Source organism: Solanum stenotomum, chromosome 2 (genome assembly GCF_019186545.1).
Source record: "Solanum stenotomum isolate F172 chromosome 2, ASM1918654v1, whole genome shotgun sequence".
NCBI lineage: Eukaryota > Viridiplantae > Streptophyta > Magnoliopsida > Solanales > Solanaceae > Solanum > Solanum stenotomum.
This window is the reverse complement of record NC_064283.1, coordinates 16789138-16814512: the sequence shown is the minus strand read 5'-3', so window position 1 is coordinate 16814512 and position 25375 is coordinate 16789138. Positions and strand designations below refer to the sequence as shown.

The following is a 25375-nucleotide window of genomic DNA, read 5'->3' as shown; positions in this document are numbered from 1 at the left end:
GCCAAACAAATTTTGTATTCAGTATAGTGTGCTCTCCTATTTTTTTCTCTCTTGAAATTCTATAGTTCAACATAATTTATACTATAGTTGGAAATCAATTCATTAAACAAAGTACGTGTTCTAACGATCACTGAAATCTCGGTACGACCAAGAAATTTAGAACAATTTGCAGCTCCACACAGACAACGATGAATTGTACTTCGGTATAACGCAAAATTATAGTTACATGCCAACTCTATTCCAACAGATATATCTTCTTTACAAAATCATCTTTCTTTATACATTAATGACACCTAATTTTTATGATGTGATTTCTCAAACGGCTAACCTAATTAAGGAATTGAATATGCCTGTTTGTTCAGAACAGGGGAAAACTGGAGAGGTTAAGAAGGGAGGCCACCCACACAGGTGATGCCATCCTTTATTCATGGAGGTCATGCGTTCTCTTCTTTTATCCTTTCTTTTCTCTTTCTGCTAGGTGTGTGGTTGCATAATCATTCTACACTTAATTGCTTAATTCACTGACATTCAAAGCTTTCTTTTTCCTAGGTAAGATGTCATATCATTTCGGAGAAATTCAAATGTTTTCTGGTTATTTGCTAATGTAAGGAATTACTAACTACAATTGTCATTTTTGAGTAAATATATAGCCCACAAACATAATACATATAACTTAAAGGAGTGTTTACTTTCTTCTTTTGATAATTAAAGAGACATAATGTATTATTATTGCAGAAACATGACACATAAAGAAGACAACAATCACCCTCCATAAGTTAATGAGGATTATTAGTAGATTTTATGGTATCTACGAAACGGTTTTTTGATGATGCTTCTGCTACATGAGCACTATCAATAAATGGAAGCATGCAAGAATAGGTGACATATTTGACACTATCAATAAGCACAACAATGAATATCCGAGAGACAGACTTCGGACCCATGATGCCATCTCCATCACCATCAACCAGAACAGATACTACCAAGGAAGAAAGTGACTTGTTCCTGCTGAAATTCTCCCGCTTTCCATCTGTTCCAGTTTGTTCTCCAGAGCTGTGAGAGGGTCTAGAAAGGGAAACGGGAGGGCCATTGAGGATCCTTCTATTTCTGTGGAGGCGCGTGCCATTCTGCCTTTCTTCCATAGATATATCTCTAGCAGAAGATGACGTATCAAACTGGAACACTTCTGTACACATGCCTGAACTCAACAAAGGTCCTGCCCAAATGAACACAAAAAATGAATTAAAATACTGGAAAGCAGAAGGCTATTCCAAAAGATAAAATTTGCTTGGAGCATATAATGTGACTCAAAGTAATTAAAAGTACCTAAATTCTCAAAGAAAACACTAGAGGAATTCATTTAAATTTAAAAAAAAAGGAAAAAGATAAGAATTAATAGTCAGTCTAGATTTAACAACAGTTACCGGCAAGACCTTCAAGGTACCACTCCTGCATAGTTGACTTTACATTCTCTTTCTCCTCAGATCCAAGAATGCTTTGTCCCATTGCAGGACTTCGATAAAGGTGAGGATGGATTCCTGGGATAGCAGGGGCTAAATCACCAGGAACTGTGAGGCCAGCCTCTCTATTTTTCTTATCAGCACTTCCATGAAATGCCATGGCTTTCTCACTTGCCAATACGGATTGAATTATCAAGTTCCCATCAATATCAACAAGTTTATCATTCCTTGGGACATACAGAGAGGCTGCCAGAGGATCACTACCATTGCCCACATGAGCAAACTCATCTGCAGCCTTATTGGTATTTTTCTGATTGCTTTCACCCTGACCTCCCCGGCCACAATGGGAGTTATGATCTTTACCACCGTATTTCCCAGAACAACCAGTCCCATTCACAGGCCCATCAACAGTCAAAACTCTTCTAAGATGTTTTACATAAAATCTACTCACAAAAGACTCTCCACTCATAGATGGTTCCCTAATACCTCCATATCTAAGTTTCAATAAAGGAACCAACCCACCAAAGAGAAGCATGAAGAACAACACACCAAGGAAGCTAACACTAGCAACCTTCTTTGTTTTCACCTCACTCTTCTTTTTCTCCACTTTCTTGCTACTTTTTGGCGCGGGTGGTAGTGCCTGTGATTTCAACTTTGGAATGGGAACCAATGGCACTTGAGATCTTTGTCGGCTCATCATATAAGATGGTGTATATGAAATCCATGGAGGAGGATAGGGATAAATCCCGAGGGGTGACGGCACTTGAGCATGTACACTAGTACCTCCAAGTTGTGCCTTTAGAGTTGCATTTTCCACCATTGCATAGGATAAATTTCTATTCAAATGTTGAATTGTTGATTGAAGTATTCTAAATTTATTCTCTAATTCCTCAACATAATGTTTTTTTCTTTTCCTTGACAAGTGAGCACTTTCCCTATTCCTAATTTTCCTAGCCATTCTCTTTTCGTCCTCATCATTGTTAACATTGTCATACAGGGAAAATATAGTGGATTTTTGGTGTTTGCCTACATCATTTGAGTCTTCACTACTCTTTTTCCTTTTCAACAAATAGATACAATTGCTTATATTAGCATTGACAACCTCTAATTTGAGTTTCTTTTCTACAACTCCACCTTTTACTGAATTATTTCCTAAATTTAGGGGAAACTGTACCGGTTTGTTTGAAACTGGAGCTTCCCAAAGACAATATCCTGAGGTCGAATTGAATTTTCTAAAAGCATCATCAGAACTCCCCATCAGTTGACTCTTAGGTTGACCAAAGCTATTCGGGTTCATCTGACTCGAGTCCAAACCCGACTCCGACCCGATACAGTCTGGCAGACAATTAGGGTTTTGAAATGCATCATCATTGGTAGGGTTTGGAAAACTATCATTGAATGATTCATCAAGAATGATGGCATCGGTTGTGAAATTAACATTTGGAAATTCCATAGGGAAATCTTCGCCATTTTCTTGGCATGTTGTGGTCATGTGTAGGGCGTAAAAAGTACGGTCAAGAGGTTGAACTGCAAGACAATCGAACTCCCCGATGAAGTTCGCTTCTTCTGCCGGCGGTGAATCGGCCATATCTAGAGTTTGTCAACAATTGGTCAGAGATTTAGAGAGAGACGGGATAGGAATAGAGAGGAAACTGAGAGTTACTTTTCTTTTATAGTTTTATTTTTCGACATTGTTAAGATTGATCCATTAGATTTTATAGATATCATATCTAAGAAATAAAAATTCATATTCTTGATGTTTCAAAAATAATTTTGTAAGATTGTTTTTAGTTGGTAATGTTTATTTTACCAATAAGTGCATGTACGAATACATGAATGCTCTCTTAAATGATTAAACCTTGAGAAAAAAATGTTAATTTTTCATTGAATTAGTGAAGTGTGTAAATTAATATGCGATCCAAGAACTATTTGATTCTATTTATTTTCTCTATGCCTCTTTATTTCACACTTAGAAGGTCATAATCTAGAGTTCGGTGACTTGTATATCTTTATTTGATTCTATTTATTTTCTAAGAATGTTAGTAAGTGCAAAATTTATGGGGCTTCTAGATGAAAAAATAATGCCAAAGAATTTTTAGCCAAGGTCCTTAGGTATTTTTTGTTAAAATCGAGGTTGCAAAAATTGTATATGTCATTGAAAACAATTAAAGAAATGAGATGGCTTCATGAAGAGCACCACAAAGATGGAGTTCTATGACATCCTCTAGATTCTGAAGGCTTATGTTGTACTTTATTTTAATGAATAGATTTTCAAATTTAATAAATATTGTGTTGGGCTATAGAATTTGAAGAGACAAAAAAATCAGGAGAGCATATTCTCTCAATAATTTCAAATCTGAGTATAGTTCAAACGAATAGATATTTAATCAAGCTTAAAGTCTGAACAATTATATGCTAAAACTCAAGCAATCAGTTATTGTCTAGTTACATCGATTAAAGCTCGAGCAAGAATTGTAATGACTGTTGATTTTGTTACTGCTATTCCATGCCTTTGTTCTATGTAAATTTGTTGCAATTGAATTTGCAATTCATTTTGATATGTCTCTGGATAGATTGCAAGTTATTCTCTTTGATAGATGGCTGGATAGATTTGCAAGTTAAAAAGAACCCTTAGTGAGTTGCAATTTTTTTTTTGAGATGCATGGTAGCCAGAGCCGTCTCAATAAGTTTGGGGGCCTAAAGCCAAATTTTATAAAGAGGCACTATTGTTTTTAGTTGACAAATATAAATTGAATAATTATAACATATTTAGTGTAATCCTACAAATGAGGTCTGGAGAGACAGGATATATGTAGACATTATGAAATAAGAATGCAAATAATGTAAATTTTCAATGAAAATTATGTAATATAAAGTTAAAATAATAAAACATGACTCAAAATTTTTAAAAATATGATGATATTAAAATAGTATTGCGATGAATTTGATAAGTTGATAAATAATATTAAAATAGTGTTGATTAGTTTTAGTGCTTTAAATTTGAATAAGACGCCAAAAACAAATTTGATCTTTTTATAAACACACAACAATAGATTTTAAATGTAGAATGTTTGAACATTTGAGAGACTTCACAATATTCAATAATGAAAGAATAAAAAATAGTGAAAGGAGAATAAAGAGAAGTATAAGAACACAATATTGTTGGTTCATGATAATCGTTAGAATATAAATGAGCTAGACAATAAAATAGATAGCCACATGTGAAACTAGAAGGATACTACAATTAACTAGCCACATAAGAATCTAGGAAAGATACTACAATCAACTAACAATATTCAATTTCTCAATTATATTTTCTATACAAAAAAAAAATTCTTCAAATTTATCAATACATGAAATTTTTGTTAACAATATATATACATCTTTGGGAGAAAATGGGGGGCCCAAGCGATTGCTTTAGTGGCCTTATGGTTGAGACGGCCCTCATGGTAGCAGATATTGTTGATTGTTTGTCTATTGCGCGAGCTTAGGACTCTTATTAATTGGCGATCCAACTTTTTTCCTCATCAAAACAGTCTACTCTTCGTCAACATTATCTTTAGAAGTATGTCTTTACCTTTGAGAAAATTTCTTACTTCCTCAAAATTTCCAAGTGAATTTTTACTTGAAAAACATTAGCAACATCACTTGTAGCACTTCTACTTTTAGCAATTTGTTGCTGTCTAGTTATATAGAGATTGAGCTTCGAAGAGGCTTCATATTTTTATCCCCTCGTACTTGATAATTTTCAGTGAGTTGACAGAGAAAACAGAATTATTAGTGTGCTTATTTTCTTCACTAATTTTAGAGATCACTGAAATATCGGTGGAACTCAGAAAATTTAAAACAATTTGCAGCTCCACTCTGACAATGAACAATTGTACTTTGGTATCACTCCAATTTATAGTTACAAGCCACTCCATTCCAACAGATATATCTTTCTTTGCAAAATTGTCTTTCCTTATACATTAATGATTCTTACGATGTGATTTCTCAAATGACTAATGATGGTGTAATACCACAAATACAAAATATTACAGTTGAAATTAAAATGAACAAAAAATGAATAAAGCATTATTCAGGCTGAGACACAGATATTTCGCTCTCTTTAAGGAGGTTCAAGCCCACTGTGGCATCATCTACACCGATCTACCAGTATCAATTTTGACTTGTCCCCTCTTGGATATAGCATCTCAACAACGTCGTACAACTCAAGCAACTTCGGATTAGTTGAAGAGTTCAAAGCTCCACAACAAACACCATATGTCCACATATAATTACTCGCTTTTGTATATGAATTAGTTAAAGAGTTAGAAGATATTTTTTTTGTCTCAGCTCTCTCTTTCACTACGCTAATCTCAATATAATACTTCTCATCTTTCTTCCACCATTATTGTTGTTGTTTCTTGTTGTACTCAACACAAATGAAGAACATTACTATTTATAGGGAAGGAAATCTTCTTTGCAATGAATAGGATGATAATGGGTAGTAAATTGGGTAAATGAATGAGTTATAGGTTACATGAGTTATAAGGTACAATGCGTATTATAATTGGTGAAATGAAGAGTTGGTGGTTACAAAAGTTACTAACAACTAATGACCACATTCTACCATAATTGATGAGAGTAAAGAGGCACAAATGTAATGCCCACTAATGGACATAACAGGATACACAATGTGACATATGACAAATTTTTATTAATACTAGTTTCTGGGTACGCGCGTTGCGCGTGTAACCTATGTCAATAAGTGTCACGCCCCGAGCCTACACCCTGGACGTGGCTGGCACTCGAAGACCATTGTTGGCCCCCAAGCGAACCCTTGGCCTGGCTTCTTAACTCAGCGAAAACCTAACTCAACAGAAAACTCCATGCAACGAAAGGTCATAAAACAACCCAACTGATAAAATCTGGCCAAAAAGGCAACTCGAGTCTCAAAATAGAATATTTACATATATACAGATGAGGGACTCAACACTAATTGACTGACTATCTATGAAGCCTCTATAATACTGAGATGGATGTTGGGACAGACCCCGCAACATCCTAATAATACAAAACTAGAAACACAAAATAATAGAGTCCTCCGAAATGCAAGTAGGCTCACCACTGACTCTGGAGTGCTCAACTGGATCAACGGCGGGCTGAATGATGATCCTGGGTACCTGCGTTTGCATCATAATAAGATGCAGGTCAACTGGCATCAGTACATGGAATGTACAAGTATGCGAGCTAGACAGCTAAACAACAACTTAAGCTTGAAAGGGATACAAAAGAGGCTCTGTTCAACTCATGAATAACTGAACTCAATATAAAGCAATAAGACACATGCCATATATATAAAGCTTGTAAAACTATTTAAAACATGACATCAAAATCATATTTATAATATCATAAAAATACCATGCTTCCTCTCAAATTCTACTTGTGCAATGCATGAATGAAGTCCCATACCCCCATCCATACTAAGCAGAACCTCTCGAGGAACCATGCAATTTCTACAGTGGGAGTTTCTCTAACCGACAACCACCACTACATGCCTAAGTGGTGATACAACGTCTTGTCCACGCTGCCAGAACTGTCCTATACTTTGCCATCATATAAAACGCTTTAACTTAGTGGATCCACTAGCTTAACTTACTGATCATCTAAAAAGTATGACCCGTTAAATCCCATGTTGGCTACATGGTTCTTATGGAGAGTTGAGTTAATATGAACTCATGTCACCAATTCGATGCTCAAGACTACTCCCAAAAATACTTTAGCTCATAAGTTTTTTAAACACATCTTTCTTTAGTTTGAATTAATTGCTCAAACTACCCTCTTAAAAGAGGTAATTGCTCTTGAAAAATCTTTCTAAAAAGAACATATCAAAACCATATTTTTATATGATCATTGATGACTCGGGAAGTCATACTGCATAAACATTGATGACATACTCGATTGTCATACTAATCATGTTTTAGAAACTCTTTCGCAAAACTCATCTTTTTCTTAAAAAGAGATAGTACTCAAACTGCTCAAAACTCTTTTGAAAATCTCAGTTTCCTCTCATCTTAAATATGAAAACATTTATAAACTTCTTTGGGAATACTTAGTTCCCTAATAACTTGTGAGAAATGAACTTGACTCTTTACTCTTGGCTTAACTTGAAACTCTATACTCTTTACTTAACTTTACTTGAGCCTAAAAATGAAGTTAAAACGTTCAATAAAGACTCTTGAAAAACTTTGAAGACTTGCTTTGACTTACTTCTTAACTTCTAAGCTTGACTCTAACTACACTTGACTTCTAACTTCACTTGACTTGGATCCTATCTTCCCTCGAATTGGATTATGGATTCAAGGTGTATGATCACATGTTTATGGATGAGTTCGGGATGTCTAGATGTACGATAGAGTGTTGAAAACAACTATAAAACATAGGTACATTACCAAGGAACATGTATGAAAAAGTGGGGAATGAATGGGAAAGATTGGCGTCCTTGGCGCTCTAAGAGGTGCGGGGTGCCAACCTTCAGACTTCAGAGGGGCCTGGTGGGGGCTCTGCTAGGCGCGCCGCCCCAAGGGTGGTAGCTCAGAACCCCTGTTGGGGCGCGCTGGCTGGCGCGACGCCCCAGCCTTTTTTCCCGAAAACTCGACTTTTCTCCTTCCTTTTTCCAACTCTAAACCACCTTAACTTCAAAGTTTCCAGCCCCAAACACTTAGAATCATAAAAGCCCTTAATATACAATAGATTCAACTCGAAATCACAACCGGAAACATGTACCAAGACAACAAGGAACTTTAACAACACAACCAACAACTTCAACAAACACAACCACAAAGTTCAACAAACACAACCAATCTTTTTCTCGAAATTAAAATGAGTTTGGTGTGTGGGGGAAAGAACCAACACAACACTATGATCTCGCATACCTTAATAGGGATCACCCCCGACGAAAACCACGACGATCTTGACGAATCCTTGCTTCTTCTTCTCTTTCTCCTCTTCTCACATTTTCTCTCAAGAACGCTAACTCTCACTTTTAAAAGGGAAAACTGATTTAAAATCAGCCTAAACCCTTAATATAACCAAAAGAAATGGTTAGGGAAAAGACCAAAATACCCTTACAAATTCGGACTAAACTGCCCTGTGCCAACAGCCCAACTTCCAAAGGGCATAACTCACTCATACGAACTCGGAATCGCGCAAACTCAGAGGCGTTGGAAAGATCACTCCAAGATATTTCCAAACATAACTGGAAGTACACCTAACTCATCCTGAGCTAGGAGTTATGACTGCTCAAAGTTGACCAAAAACTCATTTTTTTTCCATACTTCGCTAAATTTTCCAGATTTTTAATTCTTTCCAAAAATGACTATTTCCAATTCTAAGCTTCTTCATAGCTATTTCAAATTGCCGGATGTTACAATAAGTATACATTTTTTTTAAAAAAGTTACATCTATTAATAACAAATTTGTGCTATAAAACAAAATAAAAGTTTGTTATAATAGTTATATCCACAAACATGATGTTTGATCTCGAAGTTGAAAAAGAACAGAGAACGACAATGTTAAATTATAAAGCTTATTAAATTGAAGGACCTTGAATACACTTTTCAAATTGTTTTAATTTATACACAAACAACAAAAATAATGACATATCTATATATAGTACCACTAAGCGGGATGATTTTATTATTTTAAAGTGTTTAAATAAATCCCTAGTGTAGTCTAACTAAGTATTCTAAATAAGAAATGTATATGTTTTCGTAAATTACAAATGTCACTTATATTGTATATGTATATATAGCATTCAAAGAGCTAGCTTTACAAATGTAAAGGTTTCTCAATGCAAATTCATTGTGAATTCTTATATAATAGTAAGATTTAAATCCCAAAGATATACTATAACTTTCTTTAATTAATTAAGTTAATATGAATGGTTCTCATATTTATATTTATTTTCAGTTCAACTTCTTAAACCTTTGTTAAAATGAATATTGATATTTTAGCATAAAAATTGTTGTTAGAGCAGTGTTAACAAAAAAATAAAAAGTCTTTCAATTTTTTGGTGAGTTTTTAGTACGCAATTCAACTTTATAAGTAGCAATTTCCCATTTTTAAAACCACCTCTGAGAATGAAAAATGCACAACTCATCAATATTGTCAACTAGCTAGGAAGAAAACAACTAAAACAAAGAACCTCATAACAATAAATGGTAACACTAATCTTAGTGATACAACGTGAGAATATGTAAGACCACCTTTATTTAGGACATCTATTAGTATTATTTATTATAGAAAAATGTTCTCTAACTGCATCACATTGATTACAACATATATTCATAATTGGATACTTTAAAGATTATGTAAATTATCTGGCCCTTTATTCCTACATAATTACTATTCCATAGTATTAATTGTCTAAATATAATTACCAATTAGAAAGTATATGCATAGATTCTTTAAATTGGGAAAACTTTAATCCTAAAATTAAAAAAAAATCATGATAATTTGGTCCAAAAGGGAATGAATTATATATCAATAAATAAATAATCATGTCATTGTTTTGTAAATAATAAAATAAAATAGAGATGAAAAAAGAGAAAGACAATCTTAAAATTAAATAACAATTATTACCTGGAGATTCAAAAGGGAAGAAAGAATGTGATCATGATAAATATGAACTTCACAGTATCCGTATACAATGACCTTGCTCGACATCAAAATTAAATCATCATTGTTAAACAAGAAATATAGATACCAAAAGATATGTTCATCACATTTTTCATACACAAAAAATGGTTTATTTGGAGAAATCAAATATTCATAAAAATTTAGGTACAAACTAAAAAAATTCTCTCATTGTTAGATTATTTTACCTCGTCTCATATTCAATTTGATATATGAAAAAAATATTCCATGTGCACAACAAATCTAATCTTATTTGTGCTTGTGTACGACAATTCCCTTTATATAACTGGAAAAACAATTCTTTCAAATAGCCTCTAACCTCTGTTTCCAGTACCCATATTTTCCTACAATTTCATATCAAAATTGAATATACATATGTAAACACCTAAAACTCTACAGAAAAGTTAGGAAAAACAACAGTTTCTAATAGAGAAATTTTAAGAGCAGAGCTCGAAGAATTAAACAAAACATTAATAGAGAGAAAATGAAAAAGAAGTTCAAACTCTAAATAAGACTCACCATTTTGACTTTGAAACGATTGTGATCTTTGAACTTCTGTTTAATAGATGTTATCCACATTACATGGACTTTTGGACTTCTTATTAATTAAACTGAAAAGAATTTGTGAAAAAAGATAACTAAAAGTGGGAAAATCAGATTATTTTTACCTTAAAAATGGTAATAGAGTCATTTAATTTTACAAGGGCATTTTGGTATTGCAACTTTTAATTGGTGATGTTCCCACTTATAATAATATATATGGTATGGTGATTAAAATGTCACACTAAAAACTAACCTAATTAAGGAATTTAATATGTCTGAATGTTCAGAACATGTAAAATTTAAGAGGTTGAGAAGGGAGGCCACCTTTCAAAAGATGAGAGAAGTAGAGTTTAAGGACTTTAGGCACATAAGCAATGGCGGAGCCACATATAATTAAGGGGTGTTGACCGACACCCCTTCGTCGGAAAATTACATTGTATAGCTAGAATAAAAATATATTTGTTATGTATATATATTACACATTGACACTCCTTGACTTCTACACAATTTTATTTCTTTATATTTTGGTACCCCTTAGGCGAAATTCTAGCTCCGTCACTGCACAAAAGCGAGTGAGAGGTTTTTACTATATAGTTGTTGAGTTGCTCACTGTTGTCATGGTTAAGCTGACAACAAACACAATACTAAAAAAATATATATGTCACAACTTAAGAAAATAACTCAATTTCTACAATGGTCATGATTTTTGTTATTGTGTCGACAATTTGTCTCTATATGGAGGTGTTACATTTTTTTTATCCCTTCTTTTTGCTTCCTGCTAGGTGTGTGATTGTATAATTTACTTATTTTGTTGGAGAGAAAACATAGTAAATAATAATGAACATCTTTTAATTTAAATGTGAAATATATAATTGTGGAGCTCTAATTATTGACTATTTAATGTGTGAGTTGTAGCGCCTCTACTTTCAACAATTAGTTGTTTCATAGTTGCATAGACTAAAGCTCGAGCAAGAGCTATAATGATGTCTGATTTTATTTCTATTGTTTTGTACCCCTGTTCTCTTCAAACTTGTCAGGCAATTCAACTCGCAATTCTTTTGGATAGGTTGTTGGATAGATTGTGAGCTCTTCTCTTTGACCGATTGTAATGACCCTAAAGGTCATTTTTGGAAAATTACCATTTAACCCTCTTGATAGTTTGCCTCGAGCCATGTTTGGGCAGTTTATGAAATTGGTTTTTGAAAGTCAAGAGGGGGGGGGGGGGGNTTCCTGTAATGGTCAGTCGATTCACCTGCACGTTAGTAGAATAGATAAACAGTAATAAATATTGCAGTAAGTAAATAGCACAAATAGTTTTTATACTGGTTCGGAACATCGATGTGGTGCCTAGTCCAGTCTCTTTGGGTTTCAAGGGTTTCCTTTAGAGCTTGTTGAGAAATTGGGTGTTGCAAAATGTTACAATTGAGAGCCCTGTTTGATATGCAAATCAGAACTTCTTCTTCGACACAACCTCTACCTGTATAACCTACAGTTAGATCTTTCTTTATCTTTTCTTTTCAATTGTTCACTCAAGTGTGTACAAAATTTTATGAAAGATAAAAGAAGATTACAATATAAGTTCAAGTGAAGTGCGTACTTCACAACTATGGCTAAGAGAGGTTTATAATATAGATGTGGACGGCTGCTGCTCTATTATGGAAACCCAAGGGTGTTCAAATCAAGGATCCTTAAATTGAGTCCTTGATTTATTTTGATTGATTTGTTGAATCATGTCCATATCAGATATGTGCATGATTAAATCAATTCCTTCCTTTGTTAGATGATATCCTTGAATCTTGGCTGATACTGATAAACTTCAGAATATATTCTTCTATGACTGATTGACAAATTAAATCAATTCGTTCCTTTGTTAGTTGATCTCCTTGAATCTTGGCTGATATTGGTAAACTTCAGAATGTATTCTTCTATGACTAATTGACAGATATTCTCTTTCCTTCTTCAAATGTTTGTACTGATTGACTGGACTTTTCTTGCCTTCCATGCGTGGCTGCATGAATCCTGGTTGGGATTCTGGTTGTCTTGATTTATCTTCTTGATATTATTCTCCATAATACCTTTTTGATTTGCAGGCTGCTCGATTTCATTCCTTTTTTATTTCCTGCAAGTAGATTATGAGTTAGCTTGTCATTATTCAGAATATCATAAGTTAACAATCTCCCCCTTTTTGATAATGACAACTATAACTAATACAAGTTTAATTTAACTTCCCTATTTGATGTATCTTAGATTGACTGACATCCGTTTGCTCCCCCTTTCTGTATGCTTCCCCTTTCTATATGCCGTGTCTAGATTTCTCCCCCTTTGACATAATCAAAAAGGAAAACAAACAAAAACAACAAACAAGATAGGCAAAAACAAATATACAAGCAAAGAGTATAGGGCTAGAAACCCCGAAATTATAGTCCAAAAGAAATGAAGACATATCTCCACAAACTGATTGAAAAAAATTAGTCTTAACAATCACCAAGAAAGTATTTCAAAGTGGTCAGCACATTCCTGCAGAAAGTGTTAAGAGAGTGCTCAATAGTCTTAAAGAAGGTAGAGTGAGAGTTGTGCATTAACACAGCCAACTCATTATGAGCAGAGTTAGCTCCAGTTTTGATGGAGTTGACTTCCTTGAGAGTTGTATTAACCGAGCGAATGACATCCTTCTTAAGTCCTTTCAGCATTTGTGTTGGAGTCCTTGTGTAGCTGAAGAGCCCTTCCAAGGGTGTCCTCATGCTTGAGAAAGTATGAGTGTCATAAGTAGCATCAATCAACACAGGAAAACCGGTAAGATTAATTAATAAGTACAGTAATACCAAGACATTCTCGAAGGAAACAAAATCTTTCCTCAATTAGCAAAGGTTTTGTAAAGATATCGACTAACTAATTTTCAGAATCAACAAATTCAAGCACAAAATCACCATTTTCAACATGATCACGAATAAAATGATGCTTGATGTCTATATGTTTAGCCCTGGAATGATGCACAGTATATTTAGATAAACTAATAGCACTAGTATTATCACAAAAATGGGTACTCCCTCAAAGGATAGATCATAATCCAGGAGTTGATGCATCATCCAAAGTAGTTGAGTGCCACAACTTCCGATAGCCAGATATTCAAATTCAGTAGTTGAGAGGGCAACGAAGGTCTATTTCTTACTATGCCAGGAAATAAGAGATTTCCCCAAAAACTGACATGTTCCAATGGTGCTTTTTCTATCATTTTTATCACCTGCAAAGTCAACATCTGAATATCCAATTAAATCAAAACTTTCAGAAAAAGGATACCATAATCCCATATCAGAGGTTCCAATGAGATATCGAATGATTCGTTTCACAGCGGTGAGATGTTATTCCTTTGGAGCGGATTGAAATCGTGCGCATTTGCAAATGCTGAACATGATGTCTAGTCGACTAGCAGTGAGATATAATAGAGACTCGATCATTCCTTGATAAAGTTTTTCGTCAATTGCTTTTCCTGTTATATCGGATTCTAGACAAGTGGAGGGACTCATGGCAGTTCCAAAGGCTTTACCCTTTTCCATTCCAAACTTTTTGATCAACTCTTTTGCATACTTACCTTGATTTATAAAAATTCCTTTATCTAACTGCTTAATTTGAAGACCGAGAAAGAATGAGAGCTTGCCCATAAGACTCATTTCAAATTCACCTGGCTTTATTCCGAATAACCTTTCCGTTTTCGTCCAATTTGTTGCGAAATACCCACTTGGTTCCTATTACTGAATAGTTCTTAGGTTTTTCAATAAAAGTCCACACTTGATTCTTTTCAAATTGATCAAGTTCTTCTTTCATTGCTTATATCCATGACTCATTTTCCATTACTTCATTAATTCGATTTGGTTCCATTTGGGATATGAGAGCCAATGAAGCTTGTTTCTTGAGAGAGGATCTTGTCTGGATTTTGTCATCTGGTTTTCCCAGAATGAAGTTTTCAGGATAGTTGGCATTGTGTCTCCATTCCCTGGGAATATTTACTTTGTCAGCTGGAGTAGTCGACTCTGTTTCTGCAGTAGCGGGCGCTTCAGTGAGATTTTCAGTGGAGACTTTTGGAATATCTTTTGCTGGTTTGAATGAATCAATTTCATCCTTGCCTGCTTCACTTTCTTGTATTCTTGGACTAGTGTCATCAAATACCACATGAACAGATTCTACAACACTTAAAGTTCTTTTATTAAAAACACGAAAGTCCCGACTAATGGGAGCATAACCTAGAAAAATACCTTTGTTACTTCTTGGATCGAACTTACCAAGATTGTTCTTACCGTTATTGTGGATGAAGCATTTGCATCCAAATGGATGGAAGTATCTGATGTTTGGTTTCTTACCTCTCCATAGTTCATATGGAGTCTTCTTTAGTATAGGTCTGATAAGACACCTGTTAAGAATGTGACAAGGAGTACTTACAGCTTCTGCCCAAAAATGATGGGGAAGATTTCGATCGAGAAGCATAGTTCTTGTTGTATCTTGTAGTGAGCGATTTTTCCTTTCTACAACTCCGTTTTGTTGAGGAGATCTGGGTGAAGAGAGGTTTTGAGTGAAACCATTTTGAGCGCAGAATTCTTCAAAAGCTTTATTCTCGAATTCACCACCATGATCACTATGAATAGTTGTGATGAAGTAACCTGTTTCTCTTTGAATTTTTCTACAAAAAACTTCAAAGTTAGCAAAAGCTTCATTTTTAAGAGTGAGAAATATTACCCATGTGAACCTTGAGAAGTCATCAACAATTATGAATGCATATCGTTTACCTCCAATGCTAGCAGTTCGAGTAGAACCAAACAGATCCATGTGAAGGAGCTAAAGGGGTTTAGAAGTACTTACAATATCTTTTCCTTTAAAGGATGAACGAGTCTGCTTACCCAATTGACATGCGTCACAAATATGATCTTTCTTAAACTTAAGTTTAGGTAGACCAATGACTAGTTCAATTCTAGAAAGTTTTTCAAAAGCATGCATACTTGCGTGTCCAAGCTTTCGATGCCATATCCAATGATCGCTTGAAACTGCAGTAAGACAAGTAAGAGATGTAAAATCAATATTATTTAAAACATAAATGTTATTAACTCGATCTCCGATAAGAGTTAGCTTTTTTCTCAGGATGTTTGATGATGCAGCTGGCTGTGTTGAAAGTAACTTGAAATCAGCATCACATAGTTGACTAATGCTGAGAAGGTTATGTTTGAGTCCCTCAACTAGATACACTTCGATTAGATTGCATAATGAGCTGAGTGTAATAGTCCCGACTCCATTTACTTCCCCTTTAGCATTGCCTGCAAATCTGACACATCCCCCATCTATTCTTTTTATAGTATTGAAGTTTTCTTTCTTTCCGCGCATATGTCTGGAGCATCCACTGTCAAGTACCCACATTCCTTTTCTGTAGGTTTTCTTGGATTGGTCCTGCTAAACAATAAGATTAGTTTCTTTTAGGTACCCAAGCATTTTTGTGTCCTTGATGATTAGTAACTTTTGGTCTCTAAATCCACTTTCCAGAAGAATATTTTCTACAATTAAAAGATTTGTGACCAAGATCACCAGAAGTGAAACAAGTAATTTTAGTAGAAATTTCAGGAGAATAAGATTTAGAATTTGATCTATTTGAGATGTTGGAACTACAACTAGAAGAGTTTCTTCTATAGAGCGTAGTTCTGTTAGATCGGATAGAACTACGACTTGGAGACTTTCTGATGTTGTTCAACTGCATTTTGACTTTCTCTAATTCTTCTGTTAGTAAGTCGACTTCAACCTAACTTGCTTCGAGAAGAATCTGCCAATCTTTCTTTTCTTGAGTGATTTTATTGTATTCGTCAATAACCTTCTGTAATTCATCAACAACCATGTCTAAAGAATTTAGTAAGACATTACAATTAGAACAGCTAAAGGATCTTACCTCACTTGTTTCACCTAGTGCCATGAAACATAGATTGGCCATTTCATCATGATCATCGTCGATTGTTTCTCCTTGATCCCATGCTCCGAGACTCTTAGGGTCCTTGTTTCTTCTTCTCCGTTCTGGGTAGTTTTGTTTGATGTGTCCTAGTTTTCCACAATAGTAGTAGCGATCATCATTTCTTTTGAAATCATAGTTCTTAAAGTCCTATTGAGGTCGATGTCCTCTTTGTCTAAGCATTTGTCTCACTCCTCGATTTATAAGAGTCATTCCTTCGTCTTGATTTTCATCGACTTCTTCTCCAATTTCAGATGTCTCAGCTGTAAATGCCACAATTTTCTTTTTATCATCTTTATTGTACCTGTTGATATGATTATGTTCATAGGCCATCAAGTTGCCTTGAAGTTCATCGTATGTCATTTTCTGCAGATCTCTATCTTCAAGAATGGCAACCTTAGTTTCCGAAGCTTTGGGAAGACTTCTGATAAGTTTTCTAACTTGAAGTCCATTTGAATACACCATTCCAAGTGATTTGAGTTCGCAAACAATTTTACTGAATCTTGAGAACATAGTTTCTACATTTTCATCTTCGGCTATTTTGAACAATTCATATTCATTTACTAATGAACTGGTCCGAGCCTCCTTCACCTTGGTGGTTCCTTCATAAGTCACTTATAGTTTGTCCCACATTTCTTTTGCAGTTTTACATGTTGATATCTTGTCATATTCAGCTCCGCTCACTGCATAATATAACAAACTTATAGCTTTAGCATTAGTTTGAATTACCTCTTGTTGTTCCTTAGTGATGTCAAATGATTCAGCATCAAAGGGTTTTTCAGTGCCATCTTTGTCAGTCAGTCCAGGAATAGGCTTTGGACCCTTCTTGATCACTATCCATGCCTAGTGATCATTTGAAAAGACAAAGATTTTGAATCTATCTTTCCAGTGAGAGTAATGTTGTCTATTGAAGTATGGTGGTCGGTGTGAATAATGTCCATCTTGAAGAAGAGCACCAGGAATCTGATAGTGTGCCATTGGATCTTTGCTCACGTGTGGTTAAACACTTAAAAGGTGAGACCTACTCTAAGGCCAATTGAAAGTCAAGAGGGGGGGTGAATTAAAATGTCCTTCAGTCGACTTCCTGTAATGGTTAGTCGACTCACCTACACGTTAGTAGAATAGATAAATAGTAATAAATATTGCAGTAAGTAAATAACACAAATAGTTTTTATACTGGTTCGAAACATCGATGTGGTGCCTTGTCCAGTCCCCTTGGGTTTCAAGGGTTTCCTTTAGAGCTTGTTGAGAACTTGGGTGTTGCAACAATTGAGAGCCCTGTCTGATATACAAATCATAACTTCTTCTTCGACACAACCTCTACCTATATAACCTACACTCAGATCTTTCTTTCTCTTTTCTTTTCAATTGTTCACTCAAGTGTGTACAAAGTTTTATGAAAAATAAAAGAAGATTACAATATAAGTTCAAGTGAAGTGTGTACTTCACAACTATGGCTAAGAGAGGTTTATATAGATGTGGACGGCTACTGCTCTATTATGGAAACCCAAGGGTGTTCAAATCAAGGATCCTTAAATTGAGTCCTTGATTTATTTTGATTGATTTGCTGAATCATGTCCATATTAGATATGTGCATGATTAAATCAATTCCTTTCTTTGTTAGATGATCTCCTTGAATCTTGGTTGATACTGATAAACTTCAGAATATATTCTTCTATGACTGATTGAAAAATTAAATCAATTCGTTCCTTTGTTAGATGATCTCCTTGAATCTTGGCTGATATTGGTAAACTTCAGAATGTATTCTTCTATGACTGATTGACAAATATGCTCTTTCCTTCTTCAAATGTTTGTACTGATTGACTGGACTTTTCTTGCCTTCCATGCGTGGCTCCATGAATCCTGGTTGAGATTCTGGTTGTCTTGATTTATCTTCTTGATATTATTTTCCATAATACCTTCTTGATTTGCAGGCTGCTCGATTTCCTTCCTTTTTGATTTCCTGCGAGTAGATTATGAGTTAGCTTGTCATTATTCAGAATATCATAAGTTAACAGTTTTGAGATTGGATCGAAAAGTTGTGGTGTTTGGAGGTTTTAGACTATTGAAGACTTTAAGTTGTTAAAAGTTGTTTTCTGTCGACAACCGAAGTTGAGTCTCAGAGTGGAATTATGTCAGTTCCAACAGCTCCAAAATGTAGAATTTGGTCAAGAGTGTTGTTGATTTTAGTTTTGAAGTGTTTACGTCGATTTGAGCTATTGAGTTGTAAGTTTAAGTGTATTTAGGATGTTGGTTAGCATTTCAAGTTCGGACCCTCGGATTGGATTTCCAACTATTCTGTTGGACTCAAATGGTGATTTTAGGCCTAGGCGAGCTATTGGTTAGATTTTCAGAGGTTCCAAGGGCGTTAATTAATATTTTTTAGTAAAATTTAGTTTATTGTGACTTTAACGAGTTTCGGGTCAAGGAGACCCCAAATCAATTTTTTGATGGTTTCATTGAGTCTAGAACATCAAGTTTAGTTGGGTATATATTTGGTTTGTGTGCATGAGATTCCCAACGAATCTTGAGGACCCTTTCAGTGAATGTTTCTATGTCTTGATTGTTGTTGTGTTCTAGTGCTGCAGGTATCTCCTTAGCGTTCGCATAGCTTGGCTGCATTCACAAAGGGTATGGTGGGATGGCCTCTGCGTTTGCGAAGGGCTAGATTAGTTGACCCTCGCGTTCGTGGGGTCTAGGCTGCCTTCGCGGAGGGTCAGGGTGAAGACCTTCGAGTTCATGGAGTGGTGGCTGCGTTCGCAAAAGGTTAGTTCTTTTGGTCTCTGTGATCGCGGAAGGGCAACCACGATCGTGAGGACCAATGGCCTGGCAGTTTTATGAAATTTCTCAAAATATGAATTCTTCCAAATTTTTCCATAGCTGGACCTTGAGAGCTACAGGGAGGTGATTTGAAAGAGATTTTTCAAGCTAACTATCTACTTGGGTTGGTATAATACATATATTTGAATGTAGTGGTGCATAATTCGAGCCAGCCATCCTAAATTGAATTAAATCATAAATAAACTTATTTTTTTAAAAAGTAATACTGTTTGACATGTAAGATATTTATGACTTTATGAGTATAATTGAAAAGGATCAGATATACCTTTCCGAAAATCACGTTAGTATTTTTTAATTGTCAAAGAGTTTCTTTCATATAGTATTGTTGGAACAACTGGTGGAGCAGGGTCAGAACTACAGCTGATGAAGCAGCAGCCGCTAGAACTAGTAGACCTGATCGAGCTGGTTCCACCCAAAAGAAATGGATGACCCCTTTCACAAAATTATTGATAGAGCGAGGATCACAACAAAAATAACCAAAAAAATCCATACACCAGTAGTATTTTTCTAGAGGGATTGGGGCGACTATAGTAAAAAAATAGTAAACAACATGAGTTTACTTGATTATATAGAAATAACCATTTTAACTTCTAATCTACTACTAAATCTGCCATTGTCTATGAAATATTTCATTGCCCATCTAACAATGCATCAAATACTTTAAAAGACGTGTCAATCTAGCTAGTGTTACCATTAACTTAGACAATAGATGATCATCTTGCCATAGTCGTAATCAATGACACAATTTTCCTAATTTCTGAAGTCTCAACTACGAGACCTATGTATGACTCATGGTTCCTTCTACGGCTCGTAGATGGTTCCTGTGAAACACAAAATTCTACAGATTTCAGCAATCTTCTGTTCTTTTCCCTAGTCTAACCTGAGCTATGGATTTTGGGGTGTTACACCCTTTATGTAACACTTTTTATCTTTTAAAATCTACGTTATTTCTTTTAAAAAATTGTACTTAATAAATATCATACGCACAATAATTTGTTCTTTTTATATTCATTTATTATTAGTTAACGCGATACACACGTGCAAAATACGTACACTTCACTAGTTAATATTAATGATATTTAGTTTATCCTAGAATTAAGCCAAGAATCACGGGAGAAAGACATGTGTTAGTTTAGGACAAAAATTAGTTAGTTAGGTAATTCGTTATTGTTTCTGAATTTATACCTTAAAATAATTAAATATCAATTTTTTTTGTTTTTTCAAATTGGGAAGATACCACATATAGCTCTACTCATTAGAATGTTTTGTGTCAAAAATTTGGCAGTTATTTAATCATAATGATTAGGGGTGTATATCGGTCGGTTTGGTTTTCATAAGAAGAATAACGAAATTAATTATGTCAGTTTATTAAATCTTAAAACCAAACCAAAGCAACATAAAATTGGTTTTTACTATTTCGGTTTTAGTCGGCTCTTTCATTTTATACGGATTTTTTTTTACAACTATATAATGATTAAAAAACAGATCAAATATATTTCACTTACCTATGTGATAAGCTAAAACTTGAAAATGTTAAATGAATAGGAATCTTCAAAAGGACCTTAAAATTCACATGAATACAAACACTTTCATTGAAATATCAACGTTCAATATATTAAATTTATAAGATTTAGGCTACCGTTAAACTGAATACAAAACAAAACATATACAAAGTAAATTATTAAATTTCTTAATCTGAAAAATTAGAACAATATAATTGTAACTTGTGAAAATGTGGTTGGTAAAGTTTGCTTCTTTTTCAAATTGTGTATAATTGGATTTTAGAAAAAAAATAAAACTACTCTTATATCAAGTCATATTTTTAATTCCTTAATTTTTGACTCAAAAGGGCACAAATCAAATATCCAGCAGATGTCTCTCTAATCTCTATTTGTCAGTAGTTTTGATTGGTAAGCTTTCTCCCTCTATTGTATAAAGTTCTTTCCCGTTTTGTCTTTAGGGTTGATATTTGAGGTGACTTCTCTGTTTTTTCAAATGTTGTGAACAGATTTGCCTGTTGTGCCGGCTCTTGCTGTGATTTCTTGCATCTGTGTTTACTACGCTTAATTCACAGACGTTCCAAGCTTTAATTTACCCAGGTAATTTGCCAACTATTTTTAGATATGTTCTGTTTTTTTGCTTTTGCATATTTAGATTTGTGTTTGTTCAGCAAAATAGGATTGTAATTTCCCTTTTTCCTCTATGTTCGGCTACCTAACAGAGTCGTCTCGCTGTTTGGATGAACATGATAAAGATTCATGTGAACAACACAAGTCCTTGGTGATAGAAAGTTGAGCACTTCAACAAATGTTTTCTGAACTTCATATCATTTAAATTCATGTTTTGCTTTTCTTTTGCCCTTTTTTTTTGATAAGTTTAAATTGATGATAGAAATGTATTCCTCTAGCTATTACACATTAAACAACTTTCTAGGGGAGCAAATCTGGTTATCAATTTCTTCTCTTTCACATGTTAGCTTTGAGAATTTATGCATTTTGAGTTGCTAGGAAGGGTTTTTTTTCTCGTACAGTCCCTTAATTCTATATCTGACCTCACTGTATCATCGCCATAGTATATGTCCTAAGAAAATTTATGGTTTGGAGAAGCCTTTCGCTTTGTAGTCTTTTTTATTTGTTTTTTTTCTGTTCATTTGAGTAGAAGGACCTTTGATGAGTTCAGACATGTTGTACGGAAGTGTTCAAGTTTGATGTGTCATCTTCTGCTAGGAGCCATAGTTCTTATTACCAATGCTAGAAATACACATGGAAGAAAGGTAGAAATTTACGCGTGTCCACAGAAATAGAAGGATCCTCAACATTTCTGAAGAACAAACTTGAACAAATGGAATGCAAGAGAACTTCAGATACGACCATGGAAAAAAGTTAATTGTTCCCGCTGAAGTTCTCTTACTTTCCATTTGTCCCAATTTGTTCTTCAGAAATGTTGTGAGAGGGTCTTGAAAGGGAAACTAGAGGACGATTGAGGATCCTTCTATTTCTGTGGAGTTCCATAGATATATCTCTAGAATTGGTAACAGGAACTATGGCTTCTGGAGCAGAAGACGACGCATCGAACTGAAACACTTTTGTACACATGCCTGAACTCAACAAAGGTCCTGCCCAAATGAACACAAAAAATGAATTAAAAGACTGGAAAGCAGAAGGCTTCTCCGAACCATAAATTTGCTTCGAACATATACTATGAGAATACATTTCTATCACGAATTTAAACTTAAAAAATGGCAAGGAAAACCGAAACATGAATTTAAATGATATGAAGTCCAGAAAACATTTGTTGAAGTGCTCAACTTTCTATCATCAAGGACTTGTGTTGTTCCCAGGAATCTTTATCATGTTCATCAAAACAAAGTTTTGTATATAATCCTCCATATAGGGAGAAAGCTTACCAATTTGAAAGAGAGACGATTCTATTAGCCGAACATAGAAGAAAAAGGGAAATTACAATCATATTTTGTTGAACAAAGACAAATCTAAATAAACAAAACATGAATTTAAATGATATGAAGTCTACTCACTAATATCACAAAGATGAGAATAAATAGAGTCAGTCTAGATTGAAAAGCACTTACCGGCAACACCTTCAAGGTACCACTGCTGCATAGTTGACTTTACATTCTCTTTCTCCTCAGATCCAAGAGTCCTTTCTCCCCATGCAGGACTTTGATAAAGGCGAGGATGGATTCCTGGGACAGCAGCTGATAAATCTCCAGGAACTGCGAGGTTTGCCTTTCTATTTTTCTTATCAGCACTTCCATGATATGTCGTGGCTTTATCACTTGCCAATACAGAGTGAATTATTGATTCCCGACAATCTCACCAAGTTTATCATTCCTCGGAGCGTACAAAGAGGCTGCCAGAGGATCACTGCCATTGCCCAGGTGAACAAACTCATTTGCAACTTTATTGGTATTATGTTGATTGCTTTCACCCTGACCTCCCCGGCCACAAAGTGAGCTGTGATCTTTTCCACTGTATTTCCTAGAATAACCAGTTCAACTCACAAAAGAATCTCCCCTCGTAAATGGTTCCCTCATACCTCCATTCTCACTTTCAATAAAGGAACCAACCCACCAAAGAGAAGAATGAAGAACAACACACCAACGAAGCTAACACTAGCAACCTTTTTTTGTTTTCACCTCACTCTTCTTTTCTCCACTTTCTTGCTACTTTTTAGCGCGGGCCCTACTGCCTATGGTTTCAACTTTGGAATGGGAACCAATGACACTTGTGATCCTTGTCACTTCATCATATAAGGTGGTGCATATGAAATCGATGGCATAGGATTGGGTTACGTCCCCGGGATGGCTGTACTTGAGGAGGTACACCAATACCTCCAAGTTGTGCCTTTAGAGTTACATTTTTCGAAATTTCATAGGATTCTTTCCATTCAAATGCTAAATTGTTGAATGAAGTATTCTAAATTTATCATCCAACTCCTCAAGATAATGTATTTATTCTTTTCCTTGACAAGTGTGCACTTTCCTTATTCCCAATTAATCTAATCGTCCTCTTTTCATCCCCATCACTATTAACATTGTCACTCAAGGAAAATATAGCGGATTTTTGGTGTTTGCTTACATTATTCGACTCTTCACTACCCTTTTTCCTTTTCAACAAATAGCTACAGTTTCTTATATTAGCATTGAGTTTCTGTTCTACAACTCCACCTTTTACTGAATTACTTCCTAACTTCGGAGAAGAATGTACCAATTTGTTAGAATTTGACAGATTATTCAACCAGTTTGAGAGATTGGAACCACAAATTATAGATGGCACATTCAAGTACCCAGAGACATCAGTAGAAACCTGGTGCAAAAATGGAGACACTTCATCCAAAACCCCCGAGCTGCTCCAACTATGAAGTAGCCCTGGCGATGACATGTCCTTAACCATCTCACCTCCCGCTGCCTGATTGCCGGCAAAATTGCTTATTTCCTCTGACGTCAACTTGAAATTTCTAGAAGAATTGCTAAAATTCCCGATCAATTCATTCTCAGGTTGACCAAAGCAATTAGGGTCCATGTGGACTGGTTTCGATCCCGGAGCTTCCCCTTGACAATCTCCGAGATTGACTTGAAAGTTCCAAAAGCATCGCTAAAACCCCCCATCGGTTGACTCCCAGTTTGACCAAAATTATTTGGGTTTATCTAACCCGAGTCCAAACCTAGCTCTGATCCAAGATAGTCAAACATGTATCTAGACATTTGAAACGCATCATCATTGGTAGGGTTTGGAAAAATATCATCGAATGATGCATCAAAAATGATGTCATCAGTTGAGAAATCAATGTTCTGAAATTTCATTAAAAATCCTCAATATTTTCTTGATATGTTGTGGGCATGTGTAGGGGGTAAAAAGTATGGTCAAGAGGTGGAACTGCAAGACCATTGAAGTCACCGATGAGGTTTGCTTCTTCCGTTGGTGATGGATCGGCCATATCTAGAATTTTTTAGCAATTGATCAAAGATTTTGTGACACACAGAGAAGGAATATAGAGGAAACTTACATTTACTTTGCTTTTAATGTTTTATTTTTTGAGATTGTTAAGATTGATTTATTAGATTTTGTAGATTGCCTTAGAAATAAAAATTAAGATTCTTAAAGTTTCAAAAAAAAAAATTGTAAGGTTGTTTGATTAGTTGGTTATGTGTATTTTACCAATAAGAGCATGTCCATACAAGAATCCTCTTTTAAAGATCAAACCTTGAGGTAGGATTGTTATTTTTCAATGAAGTAAGGGGTGTAAATATGTGATCCAAGAACTATTTGACTCTATTTATTTTCTTTATGCCTCTATATTTCACACATAGAAGGCCATAATCTAGAGTTCAATGACTAGTATATCTTATAAAAAT

General features: G+C 34.9%; 1 protein-coding gene and 1 pseudogene across 1 annotated transcript; both read right to left on the bottom strand.

Annotated features, from left to right (window-relative positions):
• Positions 1-776: 776 nt before the first annotated feature.
• On the bottom strand, positions 777-3048 carry LOC125855746 (bZIP transcription factor 17-like). The gene is made up of 2 exons (XM_049535466.1): positions 1425-3048; positions 777-1216 (listed from the first exon to the last, which is right to left on the bottom strand). Exons 1-2 carry the CDS (start codon positions 3046-3048, stop codon positions 777-779), a joined length of 2064 nt encoding a protein of 687 aa, XP_049391423.1.
• Positions 3049-16809: 13761 nt separating this feature from the next.
• On the bottom strand, positions 16810-24957 carry LOC125855745 (bZIP transcription factor 17-like; annotated as a pseudogene).
• Positions 24958-25375: the final 418 nt, after the last annotated feature.

Excerpts from the sequence above, each read along its gene's own strand:
- LOC125855746 (XM_049535466.1), bottom strand. The coding sequence starts at position 3,048 with ATGGCCGATTCACCGCCGGCAGAAGAAGCGAACTTCATCGGGGAGTTC. Across the intron at positions 1,217-1,424 it reads GTACCTTGAAGGTCTTGCCG|GACCTTTGTTGAGTTCAGGC; the intron begins GTAACTGTTGTT and ends TCATTTGGGCAG.